The sequence below is a fragment of the Bactrocera neohumeralis genome, chromosome 6 (assembly GCF_024586455.1).
Source record: "Bactrocera neohumeralis isolate Rockhampton chromosome 6, APGP_CSIRO_Bneo_wtdbg2-racon-allhic-juicebox.fasta_v2, whole genome shotgun sequence".
NCBI classification, from domain to species: Eukaryota; Metazoa; Arthropoda; class Insecta; order Diptera; family Tephritidae; genus Bactrocera; species Bactrocera neohumeralis.
Genome location: NC_065923.1, coordinates 8,552,384 through 8,569,059, shown reverse-complemented (window position 1 = coordinate 8,569,059; position 16,676 = coordinate 8,552,384). Strand labels below are relative to the sequence as shown.

Here is a 16,676-nt window from a genome sequence, read left to right as displayed (position 1 = left end):
ATATATTGTGAATCAAAGAAATTGAAGTAAGAACATAGTTTTTTAAATTAATGGCGAGCATATTGTAGGGCAGTATTATCAAATAAAATACATTTCAAAAATTAGCTACCTGTCTTTACAGTTTTACAAACTTACGCGCTACCCAACCATTTTGGTCGCATGCTGTGTAGCTGAAGGTGAAGACGATTTGCAATTCTACTGCCAGTGCTTTTATAGGAAGGGCATTGTTTAATAATTATTATATTATTTTTGCTGGCATAGTGCCTAGCGATTTCTGTAAAGCTGGACAAGCTGGAAAGAAAGGTGAAATTAACGAATATCACAAACTTAAGCATTGACGATGAGGAATTTTTGTACAATGTCACCGCTGACATTGAGCATTTCATAAACCAAAGGCATAGTTCTAGGTGAGTAGAAGGTTTGGCAATTCGTATAGCATACGAGTAGACTCTGAATGTCTTGGAGATGTGGAAAATGAGTGTTAATGTTACTGAATTATAATTTTTTCGGGGTTTGTTTATTATGAAACTCCGTTGATTTTATTTAGTGAATTGTTATCTCTCACAGTTTATATATGTGTCTATGTAAAGACAAGTAAATTGTATTTTTTTATTTAAAACAAGCGGCTAGGTTAAACTATTCCTTACACAATATCAAAAAAAATTTAGGGCTTGGATGTCTAAGTTTTTCTGTGTAACCTATATTGATCATTAACTAACACTACATATATACATAAATTAATTACACCTGCATTTGTACATATGTACTATACATACATTTGCACTAAGAGACCATAGTAATTTTTTTAAGCGTTCAAGTGGATTTTACAACTTTATATACATATTTATTTTTACATATGTTTATAAATTTAATTTTTTTTTGGAAGACTTTAAAAAGAGATGTATGTAAATATGTATATCTTATGTAGTAAAAATATATAAAAATCACGTTTCGCTCCAATCGAAGTGGTACCTACTGGTTTTTGTACATCTTTCGTTTATATGTGCCATTTTGTTTTTGTCCTACTTGTGGTTGCATGAGCGGTTGAACAGTTTTTCTTTGGATGTGATATTTTCCTAATGGAATTCGTTACGCGGTATACTTAAACTTGTTTTAGTAACATAGTTATATGCATATGAGAGGGTGAGAGAGGGTTTCGCAAAACTGAGGGCTGGATGTGAATCTAGTATCAAGTTAAAAGTGGTCACATACACATCTATGAATGTACTTGCAATCATTTGATATTCCAGGAAAGGCTTAGTTCATAAGCATATAAAAATGAATTGAAAGTAAATTTACATATGTACAAAAAGTTTTTAAGCGACTTGTTTCTCTTGACATCTTTTGTTTTCCGCTTTTGAAAACATTAAATCTTATAAATATTAAGTATATTTATCTAATAAGTAGTGATTTACAAATGATTTTTATTTGTAGCTTCTTGAAGGTTACCTACGTTGGTAAATTGTTAAAGCATTTTATTCATTGCTAGAAACGGTTCTTTTTTGCTTTATTAAGAAAATAGTAGATATGAACAAATCGAACGCTATTCATATCAATTATTTTTAGAATGAGAAGATATTTTAAATTTTAGCATAGGAAGATTGGGATCCTAAATATGGAACGTCTTATAATATAGGTTTCCATTCTTAAGAATCGGATTTGTTAATTCTATATCCAATTACCTACCATCCTATTAACTACTTTTCCCTCGCTCAGCACCATACTGTCAACTTAAACTGTGCTCTGTTTAATTTATTACATAATATTCTCTCTGTAAATCTTTCTCTTCTGATGTTACTCTTTAATTTTTGCTTTTTTATTTGTACACTTATCCATTGTTGTGAATCAACCGTTTCGCACATTGACGCTAGACTATAACAAAGGAAAACATTAAAAGTTAGAGGACTTAACATATTTTGGCATTCTGTTATTAACCAGTTTTTACAATTTTTCTGTAATATCATTTTGCTACAGCAATATAATAATACACATTCCCGTATATAAAATGTCTAATTTTTTACGTAAATACTTACTCTGCTGGAACTTATTTAATCGTTGCAAAAGATTTTTATATTTGTATAGAACTAAAACTGCAAACAAACGCGATAGCAATTAATCTTCGTGTAATATAACAATGATCTGTACATGTGTATGTACATATGTATGTATATACTTATTTACATGGCATTTACGTAAGAATATTTGTCCATATTTTGCAGTGTTCTACTTTTTCCACCTGTGAACAATTTTCGCCGTTTCCTTATTCATCAGGCATGTGAGCAATTTCGCCAGCAGTACGATCTCTTCACTTTTTCCGTGGGGCAGGGGCCATTCCGCCGCACTGTTGTCTGTTTTCGGAATCAATTATTGGATCCGAATAAATTCACAGAGTCAACGGCAGCAGCAAACTTTGAATCGTAAGTATGTGCTTCACACTCTACGAGCATATATATGTACATATTTATACGCACATACGACTGTGAATGCAAAATAATGTTAATCAGTAAAAACTCTTGATCATTATTTTTGTAATTTATTTTGTAATTTTTTCTACTCAGGCGAAAAAAGTCACCAGTGAAAAATTGGCGCAGTGAGCGCAAAATTGACGGTAACACGAACGATATAACTTCAGTTGCTAGACAGCACAAAAACACGATTGGTAAGATGGGTGTGGAGAAAAATGGAAGTGAAACCCGCTGTAAGTTCATTATGCATTCATATATAATATATGTACATATATATATTTATAGAATTAGTGTATTTATAGGATTATATGGCGTATTATGATTGACTTATTGATAAATAAATAAGTTTTCATGCTTATAAACGCAAGTACCTGATTACTCTATGCATTATATGCCATACATTATATTTATTTATCACTCTGGAGACTCCTGTGTTAATTGGAATATATTTACATTGCAGTATCTTCTAAAGATTGTTTTTCGATTTTCTGAATTTTATGTTTTATGTATCATTCTCTATACTATATGGTATATGTTCACTAAGAATATTCTCACTCAAATAGCTACACAAACCACAATTATTTTCACACTTAAATTCCTATATAAGCATAAATCACAAATATTTATTCGCCAAGTCATCGTCTATCCAAAAATATAATAAAAGCCGGCTAAATATTGTAGCTATCTATGTATCTATACATATACATTCACATGCATACATACATATGTGTGTAATGTTTATTTAGTGCTTACACGCTTATAACCGTATATATGTATACTCAATACGTAAATTGGGCAGAGCGCTTTACGGTCACCTATGATGAACTCCAATGCTGAGGCATTTTTTAAGCGTTTGCGCTACATAGTCAAATTCAAGGTCGCTATTCATATTTAGTTTTCGTCTTTTTCTTTATTTTCGTTCGTACCTTCACTTCTCACTTAAGTTGTTTAACTCCCTTTTTACGCTCAGCTCACTGCGTATCTGCCAAAATTTTGTACGTGATGTCGCATTTGCGTCTCAGGGTCGAGTAACCAGTTAGCCAAGTCAATTGCCGCTCCCCTTCCACTGAACGCTCAACAAAGTTAATGTATTTGAATTTTAGTATCTTTGTTTTGATTTCTTTTTCGGTTTTGTTCGGTAATTCTTTTATTTATATTTTTATTGAGTAACAGTAAATTGGATGGATGAATAAATAAAATAATTGAAATAATAATGTAACATTATTTTAATTTTGTTGTTATTAAAAAATAGCTACAATTTTAAATTGTGCTCACTTCAAGGCCACTTGAGAGCGAATGTACTCTCTCTCTAGCTGCACAAATTAAAAGATAAAAACAAAATAAAAAGTAGCCGCAAAACTTTGAAATTTAGGTCAACATTGAATTTGTATTCAACAAGTATTTCCACATTAATAAATTAAATGTATGCATACATGTAAATATGTACATATGTATGTATATACATATTTGCACATAATACCAATTATTTAATTTTGCGTTATTTATAGTTATGTTGTGTTTAAAAACAGTTTCTTTTTGCATAAAATTTGTTTTTCATAATTATTAAACGCTCCATTCATGAGTAGATGTAAAATTAATTGAAAAATTAAGGTTAACAAAAGTTGGCGTCTGACAACATTTTCCTATCATTAAACAGGATTTGTACAATCGCTGCAAATTCATACACGAAATTTCCACATCTCTCATTAGGCCTTGAAAGCTCAAAAAAATTGCTGAAACCACTGAAAATGTTAATCGGATTATTAGAATAAATAACAAAACCAAGTTTTAATTTCTTATCTCGTAAGTGACTTGCCCGATTTCTTACATGTTGTTCGCGACATTCTCAATTTATCCTCTTCGTAAATTTTGAGATTTTATAATATATAACGAAATAATGCTCTGATCCAACCCTTATATACCGGTATTCTTTGTCGTGACTGATCTATATACTGTATATCGATTAATTCTGAATGCTGTTGTTTAGCATAACACAATGTGAGCCCGGATGCAATCTTCTTACTTGCTTTAATTAAATTCGAAAAAAATCTAGAAATTATTTTTAAAATGTGTTATTTATCTCTTTTACAGTATTCAAAACGAACTCATTAGATCTCTATCGACCTCCAGCCTTAAGAAATTATAATCAGAGTGGCGCTTCGCCTGATGGTGTAGCTGCCACCTATAACCTCAGTGCAGCGGCGGCAGAACGTTCGTTTACAACAACTGCGGCTGAGAAAGACACACTGTTATCTACCTCAATATCATGCAATAATTCCCCGACCCATGCAAATGAGAACAACAGTTTCGATAATAATGCAATGACCTCGAGGTGCGTAAACGAGGACCATGGCACAACAAAGACAACGACAACAAGCATATCGGTAATCAAATCAGAGGCACCAACAAGTGGCGGGGACACGGAAACAGCGTCAACGACAACCGCCGCAGTCAGTAGCAAATCTGGCCAGCAAAGGTAAACGAACGAGGTAGCAGACATACAAAACGTACTCGCGAAACCCACAAACACATATGTACATATGTATGCGCAACATTATTGCTGAAATTCCTCAACGAGTTTTATGTGTAATATATGCAAATTAATATGTGTACAAAGAGTTTCGACAAAGACAGGGAAGAGAGAAGGTTTCATTATTTCGGCATATGTATGTATTTCGATAGCTCATGATTATTATATTCAATATTTGTAAATGTACATGTCTATTCGTATGTAGGGCGAAAGCAACATTTTTTTTTATATTATTATTTATAAATTTGTGGGAACTTCTTCGTGAAGTATATCCCTCGAATATTATTTAGAAAAGTTACATTTTTAAAATAGTATAATTCTGGATTTTTTTTGTGTCGATCTGGTTTTAATAAGGGTAGTAATATATTTTTAAAATATGTATTTTACATTTTGATATATTTTTGAATACCTACATAAGTATGTTTATTATAACATTCATCATTATATACCTAATCATTCTCGTTAGCTGTCTGATTTGCCTTTTACTCATTCCACATTCCATTTAATTCAAATGTAAATTAAAAATTAGGCCACTTTTCTGGTATAACCTTAAGATTGTTTATCCGCTAATGTTTTGTCCAATGAATTTTTATAAATTCCCTGAAAACTCACTTAGTACACACAGAACTAAAAATTAGTATCATTCCTATTTCAGTAATGGCCATGTGACTGAAATTATCTCATATTTAAATTTCCTATATATAATATTTATTACGATATTTTTTGCAACAATGCAATAAATTAAAATTGGTCGTTATGGTATAACTGAAATCCAAAGCGTACGAGTACATATATACATGAAAACTACGCTCCAGTACAGGTCTAGCCGCTATCTGCGCTATGAGTAGCAAGAAGTTACCTCATCGCAATCCAACGTGTTTAACTAGTTTTGTTGCATTTTACGGAGTTCTTTTGTGACTTACATGCCATTTTGTTTTGCTCCTCTCTTTCTTAGTTTCGTATGTGTAGGTTGCTGCACTTATGTTTAAGTGATTCGTTCACCTGTCTGCCGCACATTCACCTACTTACCCCGAAACACGCAAACGTGCTTACACATATACATAAAAACATATAATTGTTCGCTGTATTGCATATAAGTATTATAAATATCCAAATATGTGGATATATTATATGAGTGTAGTGTGTGCATTGTGTTTGCTCATTGCGATTTGGGTTTTTTGCTGTTTTAATACAACAATTTTTTCATGTACCTTATTTACTTACATGTATGTATGTATTTGTTTCGTAGGCAATCGTCAGCTGTAAGACGTGAACGTCGGCCAGATAGAGCGGTGTATATTCCAAGGGCACGACGCAGTCAAACTACCCCGCCAACGACGCCAACAGCTACAGCTGTCGAAGTAACACGGATACAACAACAACATAGTAAAATAAATGATATCGCACCTTCGGCTACTTCGTTAGCTCCGACGCCAACAACGACTGCTTGTAATAATAATAGCTGCGGCGGCAGTAATCAGCAGCGTTTGGCAATTACTTCGGAGCCAAGAGCGTCAGTACACACTGCAGCGTCGACCAAGCTAGACGATATATCTGGAAACAAAAGTGCATGTATTGCAGTTGTTTGCACGGGAAAGAAGACGAAATCTTCTACAGTAAACAATCGCGAACGCAGAGAACGTTCTAAAAAGTCTACTCTCAGCGTGGAGGCACAAGACGCGAAAATATCAAAATTGTCATCAGAGCGAACCGAAACGAAAACAATACGAAACGGGCATGATTCAATAACACATACCGATTCGCGCGATAGTACAGCTGTTTTGATAAGTCAACAAAAACAACCGCATTTGAATAGTGATAATTTACCAAATCTACTGTTAATAGAACAACAACCAACAGAAGAACTAAAAATAGCACCAGAAACCATTGTTAACAACGAAATGAATACCAACTCGAGCAGGCGAAGTAAAATTAAGCAAAGTAGTACTGAAAACGCAAGCAAAGTGCAGAATTTACGAATAGAAGATGTTGCTTCAAAAGAAAATGGTACAAGGAGTACAACTAAATGTGATACAGAAGCACAAGAGTTCCAGCGTGCATCGAAGGTAAATTAAAATTGACAAAGGGTAAAAAAATTGTGAAATTTCATGCGACTATGTGTTCAGCTTCATGAAAATCTTTAACTAACAGACGCAATCCATTGCATTTGTATGAATGCTTACATATTTATACCCTGAACAGGGTATATTAAGTTTGTCACGAAGTTTGTAACACCCAGAAGGAAGCGTCGGAGACCCTATAAAGTATATATATAAATGATCAGTACGTTGAGCAGAGTCGATTTAGCCATGCCCGTCTGTCTGTCTGTCCGTCCGTCTGTATATATACGACCTAGTCCCTCAGTTTTTAAGATATCGTTTTGAAATTTTGTAAACGTCATTTTCTCTTCAAGAAGCTGCTCATTTGTCGGAACTGCCGATATCGGATCACTATAACATATAGCTGCCATACAAACTAAATGGTCAGAATCAAATGCTTGCATGGGAAACTTCCTCATTATTGTTTATAGAAATAATGTAATATCAGAAGAAATGGTTCAGATTGGATTACTATAGCATATAGCTGCTATACAAACCGAACGATCGGAATCAAGGGCTTGTATGGAAAACTTTCACATTTCACAATGTATGAAGAAATTGTTCAGATCGGTTAACTAAAGCATATAGCTACCATACAAACTGAACGATCGGAATCAAGTTTTTGTATGGAATTTTTTACATTTGACAAGATATATTCACGAAATTTGGTATAGATTATTTTCTAAGACAACAATGTAATCTCCGAAGAAATTGTTCAGATCGGATTACTATAGCATATAGCTGCCATACAAACTAAATGTTCAGAATCAAATGCTTGCATGGGAAACTTCCTCATTATTGTTTATAAAAATAATGTAATATCAGAAGAAATTGTTCAGATTGGATTACTATAGCATATAGCTGCTATACAAACCGAACGATCGGAATCAAGGGCTTGTATGGAAAACTTTCGCATTTGACGTGGTATCTTCACGAAATTTGGCATGGATTACTGCTTAAGGTAACAATATAATCTCCAAAAAAATTGTTCAGGACGAATTACTATAGCATACAAACGTACTTCCATACAAACTGAACACATAGTTACTAAGAGAAATGCACCTGTGAAGGGTATTTAGCTTCGGTGCAACCGAAGTTAACGTTTTTTCTTGTTTTTTATAAGTACAGTGATTAACGATTTAGTTAACTGAATAATTAGTTATAATTATGCGTTTTGCATAACGATTTATATGGGTCATATATTTAGCGCAATTAATTGGAAATTTGTTCAAATGTATAGAAAAAAAATTAATTTGAATGAAGTTGATCCGGATCGAAATAAACTGATGCTCGGTTTGATTCCGTGCGATTTTTTCGGTTGGAAAAGCATGATTACTCCGAAGTTAAAACAGCTGGAACTTATATCATCAGAACCTCAAATAAAAACACACATTTTCCATCTATAACTTACTTTAATCCTTAGCCTATTGTCCCGCATAACAAGTTTAGTATCGCGTTAGTCTTCGTGTATGTTATGCTTTTAAATATTATATAAATGCCCAAATTTGTATATTTTTGTCCATTAAAAGTATAGGTTTTAGATTGCTATTTGATACTCGCTTTGTAAAAAAATATCCCTTGATCCTAGCGCAAACTTAGTTCAAAATATACATACATATAGATTTACTACAATTTTAAGGGTTCTTGTGGAACAAATATACACAATTATCTAATTTATTTTGATTGTAACAAGTTTCTTCTTATTATTTGCAGGAAATAAATCGTAGTAATCGACGAATTATTAAGCAAACATTCGTCTCAGATGTACTTGAAATTCCCGAGAAAATCGAAAATGGCAAAGAAAATGACAAGGAATCAAGTCGAAGGAGTCCAAATAATATTTCCATTTCGACACCACAGCGCTCTGCCGTAGATAGTACCACAGAAGAGGAGGAAGAAGACGATTGGGAAACTATGTACGACGATAGTGGAGAGTGTTTAGATCCGAAAATCATGCAGGAACTCACAGCTTCGGTGGGAAAAGTGAAAATCGAATTGCCAAAAATGGATTATAGTGTAAATATTAGTCTAGGAGCACATTTAAGCATATATTTAATTAATAAATAATTTTTTGACATACAGGCATATCTTACAAAACAGTCCATACTCAACGATGAGGAATTCCCACACGTACTTGAAGTATCAAATTTCCCTGTCGAATTTAAAAATCATGACCTACTTATGGTTTTTTCCCAATACAAGGAATCTGGTTTTGATATTAAATGGGTGGATGATACCCATGCCTTGGCTGTGTTCAGCAGTTCCCGAATTGGTAATGGGTTAATTAAATAAGACATAAAACCTTGTAAATATTTATGAATATCTTTGTTTTAAATAGCTGCTGAAGTTTTAACCATGGGCCACCCATTCGTAGTACTGAAACCATTAGCGGAAGCTACAATAGAATCTCGCTTAAAGGCTAAGAAATGTGCTGCATCTCTGCAACCATATCGTCAAAGGCCGGAGACGTGTGCAGCACTTGCACGTCGTCTTGTTACTGGAGCTTTAGGTGTACGTCTGAAAACAGCTGCTGCAGAAAGAGAGAATGAGAAACGGGTACTGCGCGAAGCCAAAGGTAAATTTTCTATTTATTTTTGTTTTAATTCGAGTTGAATTCAAAACAATTATGTTTCTCCAAATTATTTTAGAACGTAAGATGTTAGCAGCTAAACAGCGAGATGAGATATGGGAAAGCTAGACATCATTGTCTGCAATATATTTGTGGTACTATTTCCTGCCTGCATTCTAAATAATAACGGACTATAAATAAACAAAGAAAATCGCTTTAAACGCGATAAATTGCACTTGATATATCTTTTTAAAGATATCCCAATAAAATAGTTAGACATAAGAGAGTAGTAGAGAATTTGTAATATATATATCAAAAAGATTCACAAGGAAATGCAATAAATTTGCTCAAAAAACTATTTTCTAAATTATTAAAATTTGAGCAATTTATTAACATTTATGTGTGAGTACATAATTTAAAATTTATATTAGATGCCAATGTACTGAAAACTGCAATATTGAAAACATAATATATGTATATTTTTGCAATATTTTTGTGGGTAAATTGCGAATTATGGGAAGAGATCTATACAAAATACATGCTATTTATGAATGTATGAGATTTTATTATATGTATTGTACATTTGTGAAGTTGTTTCTTTATAAAAGGTTATTTTGAAAATAAATCGTGATAAAGATGAAAATATATATTGACTAATTATATTATATATGAGTGTTCCCAAAAATCCCAGGTATAACATAGGGCTTCAAATACTATTAATGGGAGGGGATTTTTCAGATAATTATCTGAGACGTACATATGTAAGTTTATGTATTTTTGCATGTACCTATATTATATTATTTTCTGGAGTTTTAAACTTTTTACAGTACTTTTTTATTTTGCCGAAAATTTTATTAAAAAACATTAGGGGTATTCTCTTGCTCTTGCAAGATGCAGATTGCAAAAATCCTATAGCGAAATATACAAGGGCACGAGAGCACCGATTGCAGAATCGAATGATATATGAACGGCTGATTCGGTCAGTTTATTGTAAATGAATTTTTTACGTGTCATTGCACGAAAACAAACATGGGTTTTGGTCTGACATATTTTACAGCCCTTGCAAATATTTTCCTGCGTGTGTTTGTTGTTGTGCCGTTGCATTAGGTGGAAAAATCTGCAATTCGTGCACCGTGCAAGGGTTTTGCAAGAGCACGAGAATACCCCTATTGTATATCTGGTTTTTATTATGCAAACTTAATTTATTTTAGATCCTGCTGGCAATATCAATATACTCCTGCACCTCGCCAATAGATGTCGCTCTTTAACTTTGATCATATGTTGCGTTTGACAACAGCTGTTTTCTGTAAAATAGGTAAACATACGACCGATTATAAAATTAAATTAACTAAATATGATAAAATCTTACATATTTCGCGAGATTCGATATAATCGATTAAGTATTCCATTTTTGCGCACGTTCAATCATGGTTTTACGGACACAGAACCACAGAAGAGAAAAGGAAGTGAAAAAGAAAAGGTCGCTTCTACTGTCGCCAATTCTGCGCCAATGGTAAAGATTGCGATGAGAAATACTTTTCAATATACTGAATTTATCAATTATAAATTTAGATTAAGCATAAAGTAGCAGGCTCCGTCAGCCATAAATATCAAATATTCCAAGATACGGATGCTAATGAGATTTTTGACGTTGAAGAAGAACGTTATCGGTATCAAAATGAGCCGGAGCCGAAAAATACCGAACACAATGAATATTTAGGACTGAACTTAAATCGTAACTATACTATCTGAAATAAATTATATTTCGTTAAATAATATAAATTATTTGCAGATGGAAAACATGGTGTATACGATGTAGAAGATCTGGTTGATGTATTGCGAAAGGAAAATGCAGAAGATGTTTTCGTTTGTTCTGTTCCTAAAGATTTAAAGTATGTAGATTATATGGTGGTATGTAGTGGGCGCAGCTATAGGCACATGTTGGCGATTGCGGAATTTGTGAGGCGTATTTATAAAGTAAAGCGTACGAAAGGAGAGATTTTACCAAAGATCGAAGGTGAAAACAGTCGACAGTGGATGGCACTGGATCTGGGTATATACACATTTATATTTTTATGGAAATACTTTGTCTAAAGACCTAAACTTGTTGCTTTAATTATTTAAGGTAACATTGCTCTGCATGTGTTTTCACCAGATGCACGCGAACAATACGATTTGGAATCATTATGGGCGATAGGAATTGAGTATGACAAAGAAACACATAAGCCTCAGGATCCACTTGTCGAACTTTTTGAAAAACATTCTATAACGCTGGGCGACACACATCCTAAGGGAACAATTACCAGTCACTAATATTACCATAATATATATGAGTTCATACATTTGTTTTTGGTATGTGGTAGTAATATATTTAATTCATTAAATTAACAAATTATTTACCAGTTTATAAAATTATTTGAAAACTTCTTATGAAAGTCGTATAAACTTTGGAAAACAAATTGATCCTCTATTTTATCGCCATAGTTTTTAATTAAGTAATTAATAGTTTTCTCGTGAATAAGCGCAGCATTCCAACCTACATTTTTGGCGGCTAAATAATCTGTGGTAGGTCCATCTCCAATATGTAAGCATTCTTCAGGTTTTAGGTTCTCCAAATTGGACAACTTCATGGCTAAATCGAATATTTCCGGACTTGGCTTTTCAACGTTGCTATCATAAGAATTAATTGTAAAATCAAAATAATGCTTAATTTTCATATTACGCAAGAGTGTGTCTAAGCGAGGATCAAAATTTGATATAACGCCTAAAGCTATTTGTGACTTCTGACTGCAGTGGTTATCATCAACGTCGTTATCATTATGGTTTGCAGCGAGTTGTTGTTGTAAACGTAAATAATTTAGTAAATCCACACTTCCATTGCAATGCTGCCAACAAAGACTTGTTTTGTAAAGTTCAAGCAGATGATTTGCCAAGCTACTTAATTTCTCTCCGGGTATCAACGAGCCGCTGTCAGAAAACGTATCTGAATAAGAAAAAAGTATTTGAATAAAATTATACTCATGCACAATCAATTATTAAACATACTCCCAATAAGTTGATGCCACCATTGTTGCCAGCTAATGCGGGAACTACGTCCGAAATTTGGATATTTTCTATTCATTATGTTCCTAAACAAAAAAAAAAAAAACTTAAAAAAAAGTGATCGAAAAATTTGCCTTAGTTTACCAATTAGCCTTAAAATTTTGTGCGAGATCAGCATTGTCACAGAGTACACCGAAAAGTGCACCAATCTCTCCATATTGTTTCCCAGGACTGCCACGAAACTGCAGTAGCGTATTGGTGACGTCGAAGGTTATTAGACGTATACGACCTAAAGCACTTGACATGGTTATCGTATGAAGGCAGTCACCAGAAGCACTTGTGTGTATTAAATTGTTTATGCCTATTATTATTATCAACTACGCCGGCAATACTTGTTATAAGTATACTTGTGTTTGAATGCGATGCTATTCGATCAAGACTTTCCCTAGAACTGTTTAAGCGTTCGGTGTGCGTTTGCTCTGTAGCAAATCACGTCGGCGTTTTGCTATTTCTATGGATTTGGATGTCTTATCAATAAAAACAAATGTTGATTTGCTCTTCTGGCGATTAGCCCGTGGATGTTTGATTATCTATACGCAACAAACGTACATACATATGTACATATGTATATGATGAGTTATAAAGTTTAATAAGTTTAGAAATGAATTTAGAAAGCATAATGATAAGATTTTTATACGTACATATGTACATATGTATCATGATACACTATCCCTCCGCGATATCTGGAGCACGTTTCATTTCTACTCTAAGAGTTTTATTATAGTAGTATCGATTACGATATCATTAGAAATCAATAAATAGTTTTATTTGAAAATCCTGAAACTCAAAAGTCCTTAAAAAAGCTTATCCTAAAACACTAACTAACCATACAACGGCTTGATGTCTGCCTCATAGTTTCAAACACCACCTTTCCGCTAATTCCAAAGAATCGAAGTGATCGAATATTCGCGATTCGACTAAGTATAGAAAAATGAAACAAGATTTCAGAAGAGAGCCGGGAAAAAAACTCAATTTGTTGTTTGTTGTAATTATATTGACTTTTGACTTGTCACCTCTTCTATAATACAACCCTCGTATCAGTTTAATCACAATACTTGTAGGATCAATTACGTAGGATTACAATTTCTAGTTAAGTACACACATACTACATATGTACTTATGTACATATAATTCGTCCTCAAAGCGCTAGCTTTTACATTTTTGTTGGTTGTTTATTTTATCTACTTTATATTTAATTGATCCTTCTACACTTTTATGGTGGACAGAGGTGTAGTATTAATATATATTGTTGTTGTTGTATACACACTCCCAAACAAATTTTTGCGATACGTCATAAGATAAAATCCGCGGCAGGAACTATTATGTCACTGTACAATTGGTGTTTGTCCACTTTTAACCCACAACCTTTGAATACTGCAGATGTCAACGAGAAACTACTGAGGGAGTTGAGCAGCCTAGAGTCATTGCAGTTAACTTTAGCTAATATATGCATGTGCATATTTTATTTGCTTCAGATAAGTTATTGGTGTTATTTCTTTATGGCACGGGTGTAAGATACGTGCCCTTATAGCCTCATTGCTGTAATAAAAAAATATTTTGTGCTGATTCACATAAAACACTCACCCATTACATCTAGGAGCGAAAATATGGAAACATTTTACACATAACAGTTGCATTTAAATTAATTTGGTTCATAAATAGTTGAACGGAATACACAAATTGCATTGACTTTTTCTTTACTGTGGTTTTTTGTATGTTTTCTCTGCATTTATTCAAAATCTTATGTGAAAATCTATTGTTTTAAATTTTGTAAAAGGTTCAGCCTAAAGGTATGTTACATTTTTCAAGCTGAAAGTAATTCAAAGCGAAGAAAAAGGGAACTAAAGCGTTTTTGTACCCAATTTTGATGTGGCATGGGTAATAAGCGCGAAGAAATTGGACTTACTGCGATCATAAGCTTTTATGTTCGATGTCTGAAATTCTTGAAACTTAAAATTAATTTTTTGTTATATTTTATTTTAATTATAATACATATATGTATGTATGTGTGTAAGTAATAATTCAGGTAACAGTCCATTCATGTAACATAAATATGGTAAACACACACTTTCTTGAATACACGTATGCTAATGTATACTTCTCAGGAGCTGCCTCTATGCCTCTATGCCACGATGCCTGAATTTGACATCTTTGCAAAACTAATACGGCTGTGTAAACTGACGTTGAGCAATACCAAAAGCTCCGTCATGATCGGGCAAGATCTCTCCGAGCCGTTCGATACCAAACGAAGTTTGAGACAAGGTGACTCTCTTTCGTGCGACTTAATAAACTACTCTTGGAGAAAATAATTCGAACTGCAGATCTGAATAGAGAGAGCTGGCTTACGGCGATGATATTGGTATCATTGGCCTCAACACCCGCGCCGTTAGTTCTGCTTTCTCCAGACTGGATAAGGAAGCAAAGCAAATGGGTCTGGCAGTGAACGAGGGCAAGACGAAATATCTCCTGTCATCAAACAAACTGTCGTCGAACTCGCGTCTAGGCTCCCATGTCACTGTTGACAGTCATAACTTCAAAGTCGTAGATAATTTCGTGTATATTGGAAGCAGTATTAACACCAACAACAATGTCAGCCTCGAAATCCAACACAGAATAACTCTTGGCAGCAGATGCTACTTCGGGCTGAGTAGGCAATTGAGAAGTATTTTTTTTCATTGATCCCCGCCTGCTATATGGTGCAGAGGCTTGGACGATGACAACATCTGATGAGTCGACGTTACGAGTTTTCGAGAGAAAGGTAAGCTGTATGAGATATACGAAGACATTGACATAGTTCAGCGAATTAAAAGACAGCGGCTACGCTAGCTAGGTCATTCCGTCCGAATGGATGAAAACATTCCAACTCTGAAAGTATTCGACGCAGTACCCGCCGGGGGAAGCAGACCAGGTGGAGAAGGAACTGGCTTCGCTTGGTTTCACCAATTGGCGCCACATTGCGAAAAGAAGAAACCACTGGAGCGCTGGCTATAACCGCGTAAGCGGTGTCTACGCCAGTAAAGAAGAAGAAGAAAAGTGCGGAAAATGTATCGATCCTTTAAAAGATCTGCTCGTGGTATTCGAAATTCGTGGTTATTTTTAGGTTTCAGTCTGCATTGAATTCGTATGCATTAACTCATAACTTGCATACATATTTATGTTTATAAGTATGTACATATCAATACATGTACATATGTATGTGCAGGTATGCAACGAAAAATCACATATTTCGGCATTTCTTATGGCTCAATCCACATATGAATACGTGTCAGTTTTATTAATGATCGTGGGAAGGGAATGTGCGATGACTACTCGCAGCTCTCCATGCAGCCCGGTATGCACGTAATGCATACATATACATTAATCCCACCGTTAAGGTCGTTCTAATAATTTTTTGAAATACCTACTTCGAGAAAGTGGAACATAATCTGATATAAACAATTACTTATACACAAGTATATGCTGAAGATTTGAAATTCAGTTAATGTTCCAGCAGTTGCAAAGGTCTTTTTACCGTTGCTTACTTTACTTAAAGCATTACCCCTTGCAATCAGTGCAAACAATTTTTATTGAACATAAAAAATTGAGAATTCGAGACTGCTTAGGTATAGCATACAATCGAATTGTATGACTGGGAAGGTCCTTTGCTTCTAGCTGATGGGATGAGTGGTACCAATCATAAACCCTTTGGACAGTAGTATTTGAACCTACACGCAATATATGCTCCAGGCATCAGTTCTTGAAGGAAAACTTATATAAGTTGGATGGCATGGCGTGTCCTATGTCTATTCGATTGGCCATTGAAAACATTTACCAATTGCGTACCAAAAAAAATAACTAACCAACCTAATGCACCTTTGCAATAATATCAGTGCGAAGTTATAAACGCACGCCATTGACAATGTGGTTGCGCG

The 16,676-nt window shown here is 34.0% G+C and overlaps 3 protein-coding genes across 6 annotated transcripts; 2 read left to right on the top strand and 1 right to left on the bottom strand.

The window, feature by feature from the left end:
- The first annotated feature begins 265 nt into the window (after positions 1-265).
- On the top strand, positions 266-10,310 carry LOC126763145 (uncharacterized). The gene is made up of 9 exons (XM_050480397.1): positions 266-407; positions 2,220-2,417; positions 2,559-2,698; positions 4,557-4,941; positions 6,245-7,061; positions 8,808-9,110; positions 9,177-9,366; positions 9,433-9,669; positions 9,743-10,310. Exons 3-9 carry the CDS (start codon positions 2,665-2,667, stop codon positions 9,790-9,792), a joined length of 2,016 nt encoding a protein of 671 aa, XP_050336354.1. The 5' UTR covers positions 266-407; positions 2,220-2,417; positions 2,559-2,664; the 3' UTR covers positions 9,793-10,310.
- Positions 10,311-10,942: 632 nt separating this feature from the next.
- On the top strand, positions 10,943-12,075 carry LOC126762063 (uncharacterized). The gene is made up of 4 exons (XM_050478547.1): positions 10,943-11,176; positions 11,236-11,398; positions 11,456-11,716; positions 11,789-12,075. The coding sequence occupies exons 1-4, from the start codon at positions 11,018-11,020 to the stop codon at positions 11,974-11,976; spliced, it is 771 nt and encodes a 256-aa protein (XP_050334504.1). The 5' UTR covers positions 10,943-11,017; the 3' UTR covers positions 11,977-12,075.
- LOC126762062 (rhythmically expressed gene 2 protein) lies at positions 12,012-14,172 on the bottom strand. Of its 4 annotated transcripts, none has more exons than XM_050478542.1 (4): positions 13,407-14,172; positions 12,850-13,295; positions 12,709-12,791; positions 12,012-12,646 (listed from the first exon to the last, which is right to left on the bottom strand). In XM_050478542.1, exons 2-4 carry the CDS (start codon positions 13,008-13,010, stop codon positions 12,060-12,062), a joined length of 831 nt encoding a protein of 276 aa, XP_050334499.1. In that variant the 5' UTR covers positions 13,011-13,295; positions 13,407-14,172; the 3' UTR covers positions 12,012-12,059. The 4 variants fall into 4 exon arrangements, with proteins under 4 accessions (XP_050334499.1, XP_050334500.1, XP_050334502.1 ...); XM_050478543.1 differs by having other exon boundaries at positions 13,592-14,172; XM_050478545.1 differs by having other exon boundaries at positions 14,033-14,172.
- Positions 14,173-16,676: the final 2,504 nt, after the last annotated feature.

Coding starts and splice junctions, on each gene's coding strand:
- LOC126762062 (XM_050478542.1), bottom strand. CDS start 13,010: ATGTCAAGTGCTTTAGGTCGTATACGTCTAATAACCTTCGACGTCACC. Junction 12,792..12,849: donor CAAAATTTTAAGGCTAATTG/GTAAACTAAGGC, acceptor TTTTTTGTTTAG/GAACATAATGAATAGAAAAT. Junction 12,647..12,708: donor GTGGCATCAACTTATTGGGA/GTATGTTTAATA, acceptor TTTCTTATTCAG/ATACGTTTTCTGACAGCGGC.
- LOC126763145 (XM_050480397.1), top strand. CDS start 2,665: ATGGGTGTGGAGAAAAATGGAAGTGAAACCCGCT. Junction 4,942..6,244: donor AGCAAATCTGGCCAGCAAAG/GTAAACGAACGA, acceptor TTTGTTTCGTAG/GCAATCGTCAGCTGTAAGAC. Junction 9,670..9,742: donor GGTACTGCGCGAAGCCAAAG/GTAAATTTTCTA, acceptor AAATTATTTTAG/AACGTAAGATGTTAGCAGCT.
- LOC126762063 (XM_050478547.1), top strand. CDS start 11,018: ATGATAAAATCTTACATATTTCGCGAGATTCGATATAATCGATTAAGT. Junction 11,177..11,235: donor TCGCCAATTCTGCGCCAATG/GTAAAGATTGCG, acceptor TTATAAATTTAG/ATTAAGCATAAAGTAGCAGG. Junction 11,717..11,788: donor GTGGATGGCACTGGATCTGG/GTATATACACAT, acceptor TAATTATTTAAG/GTAACATTGCTCTGCATGTG.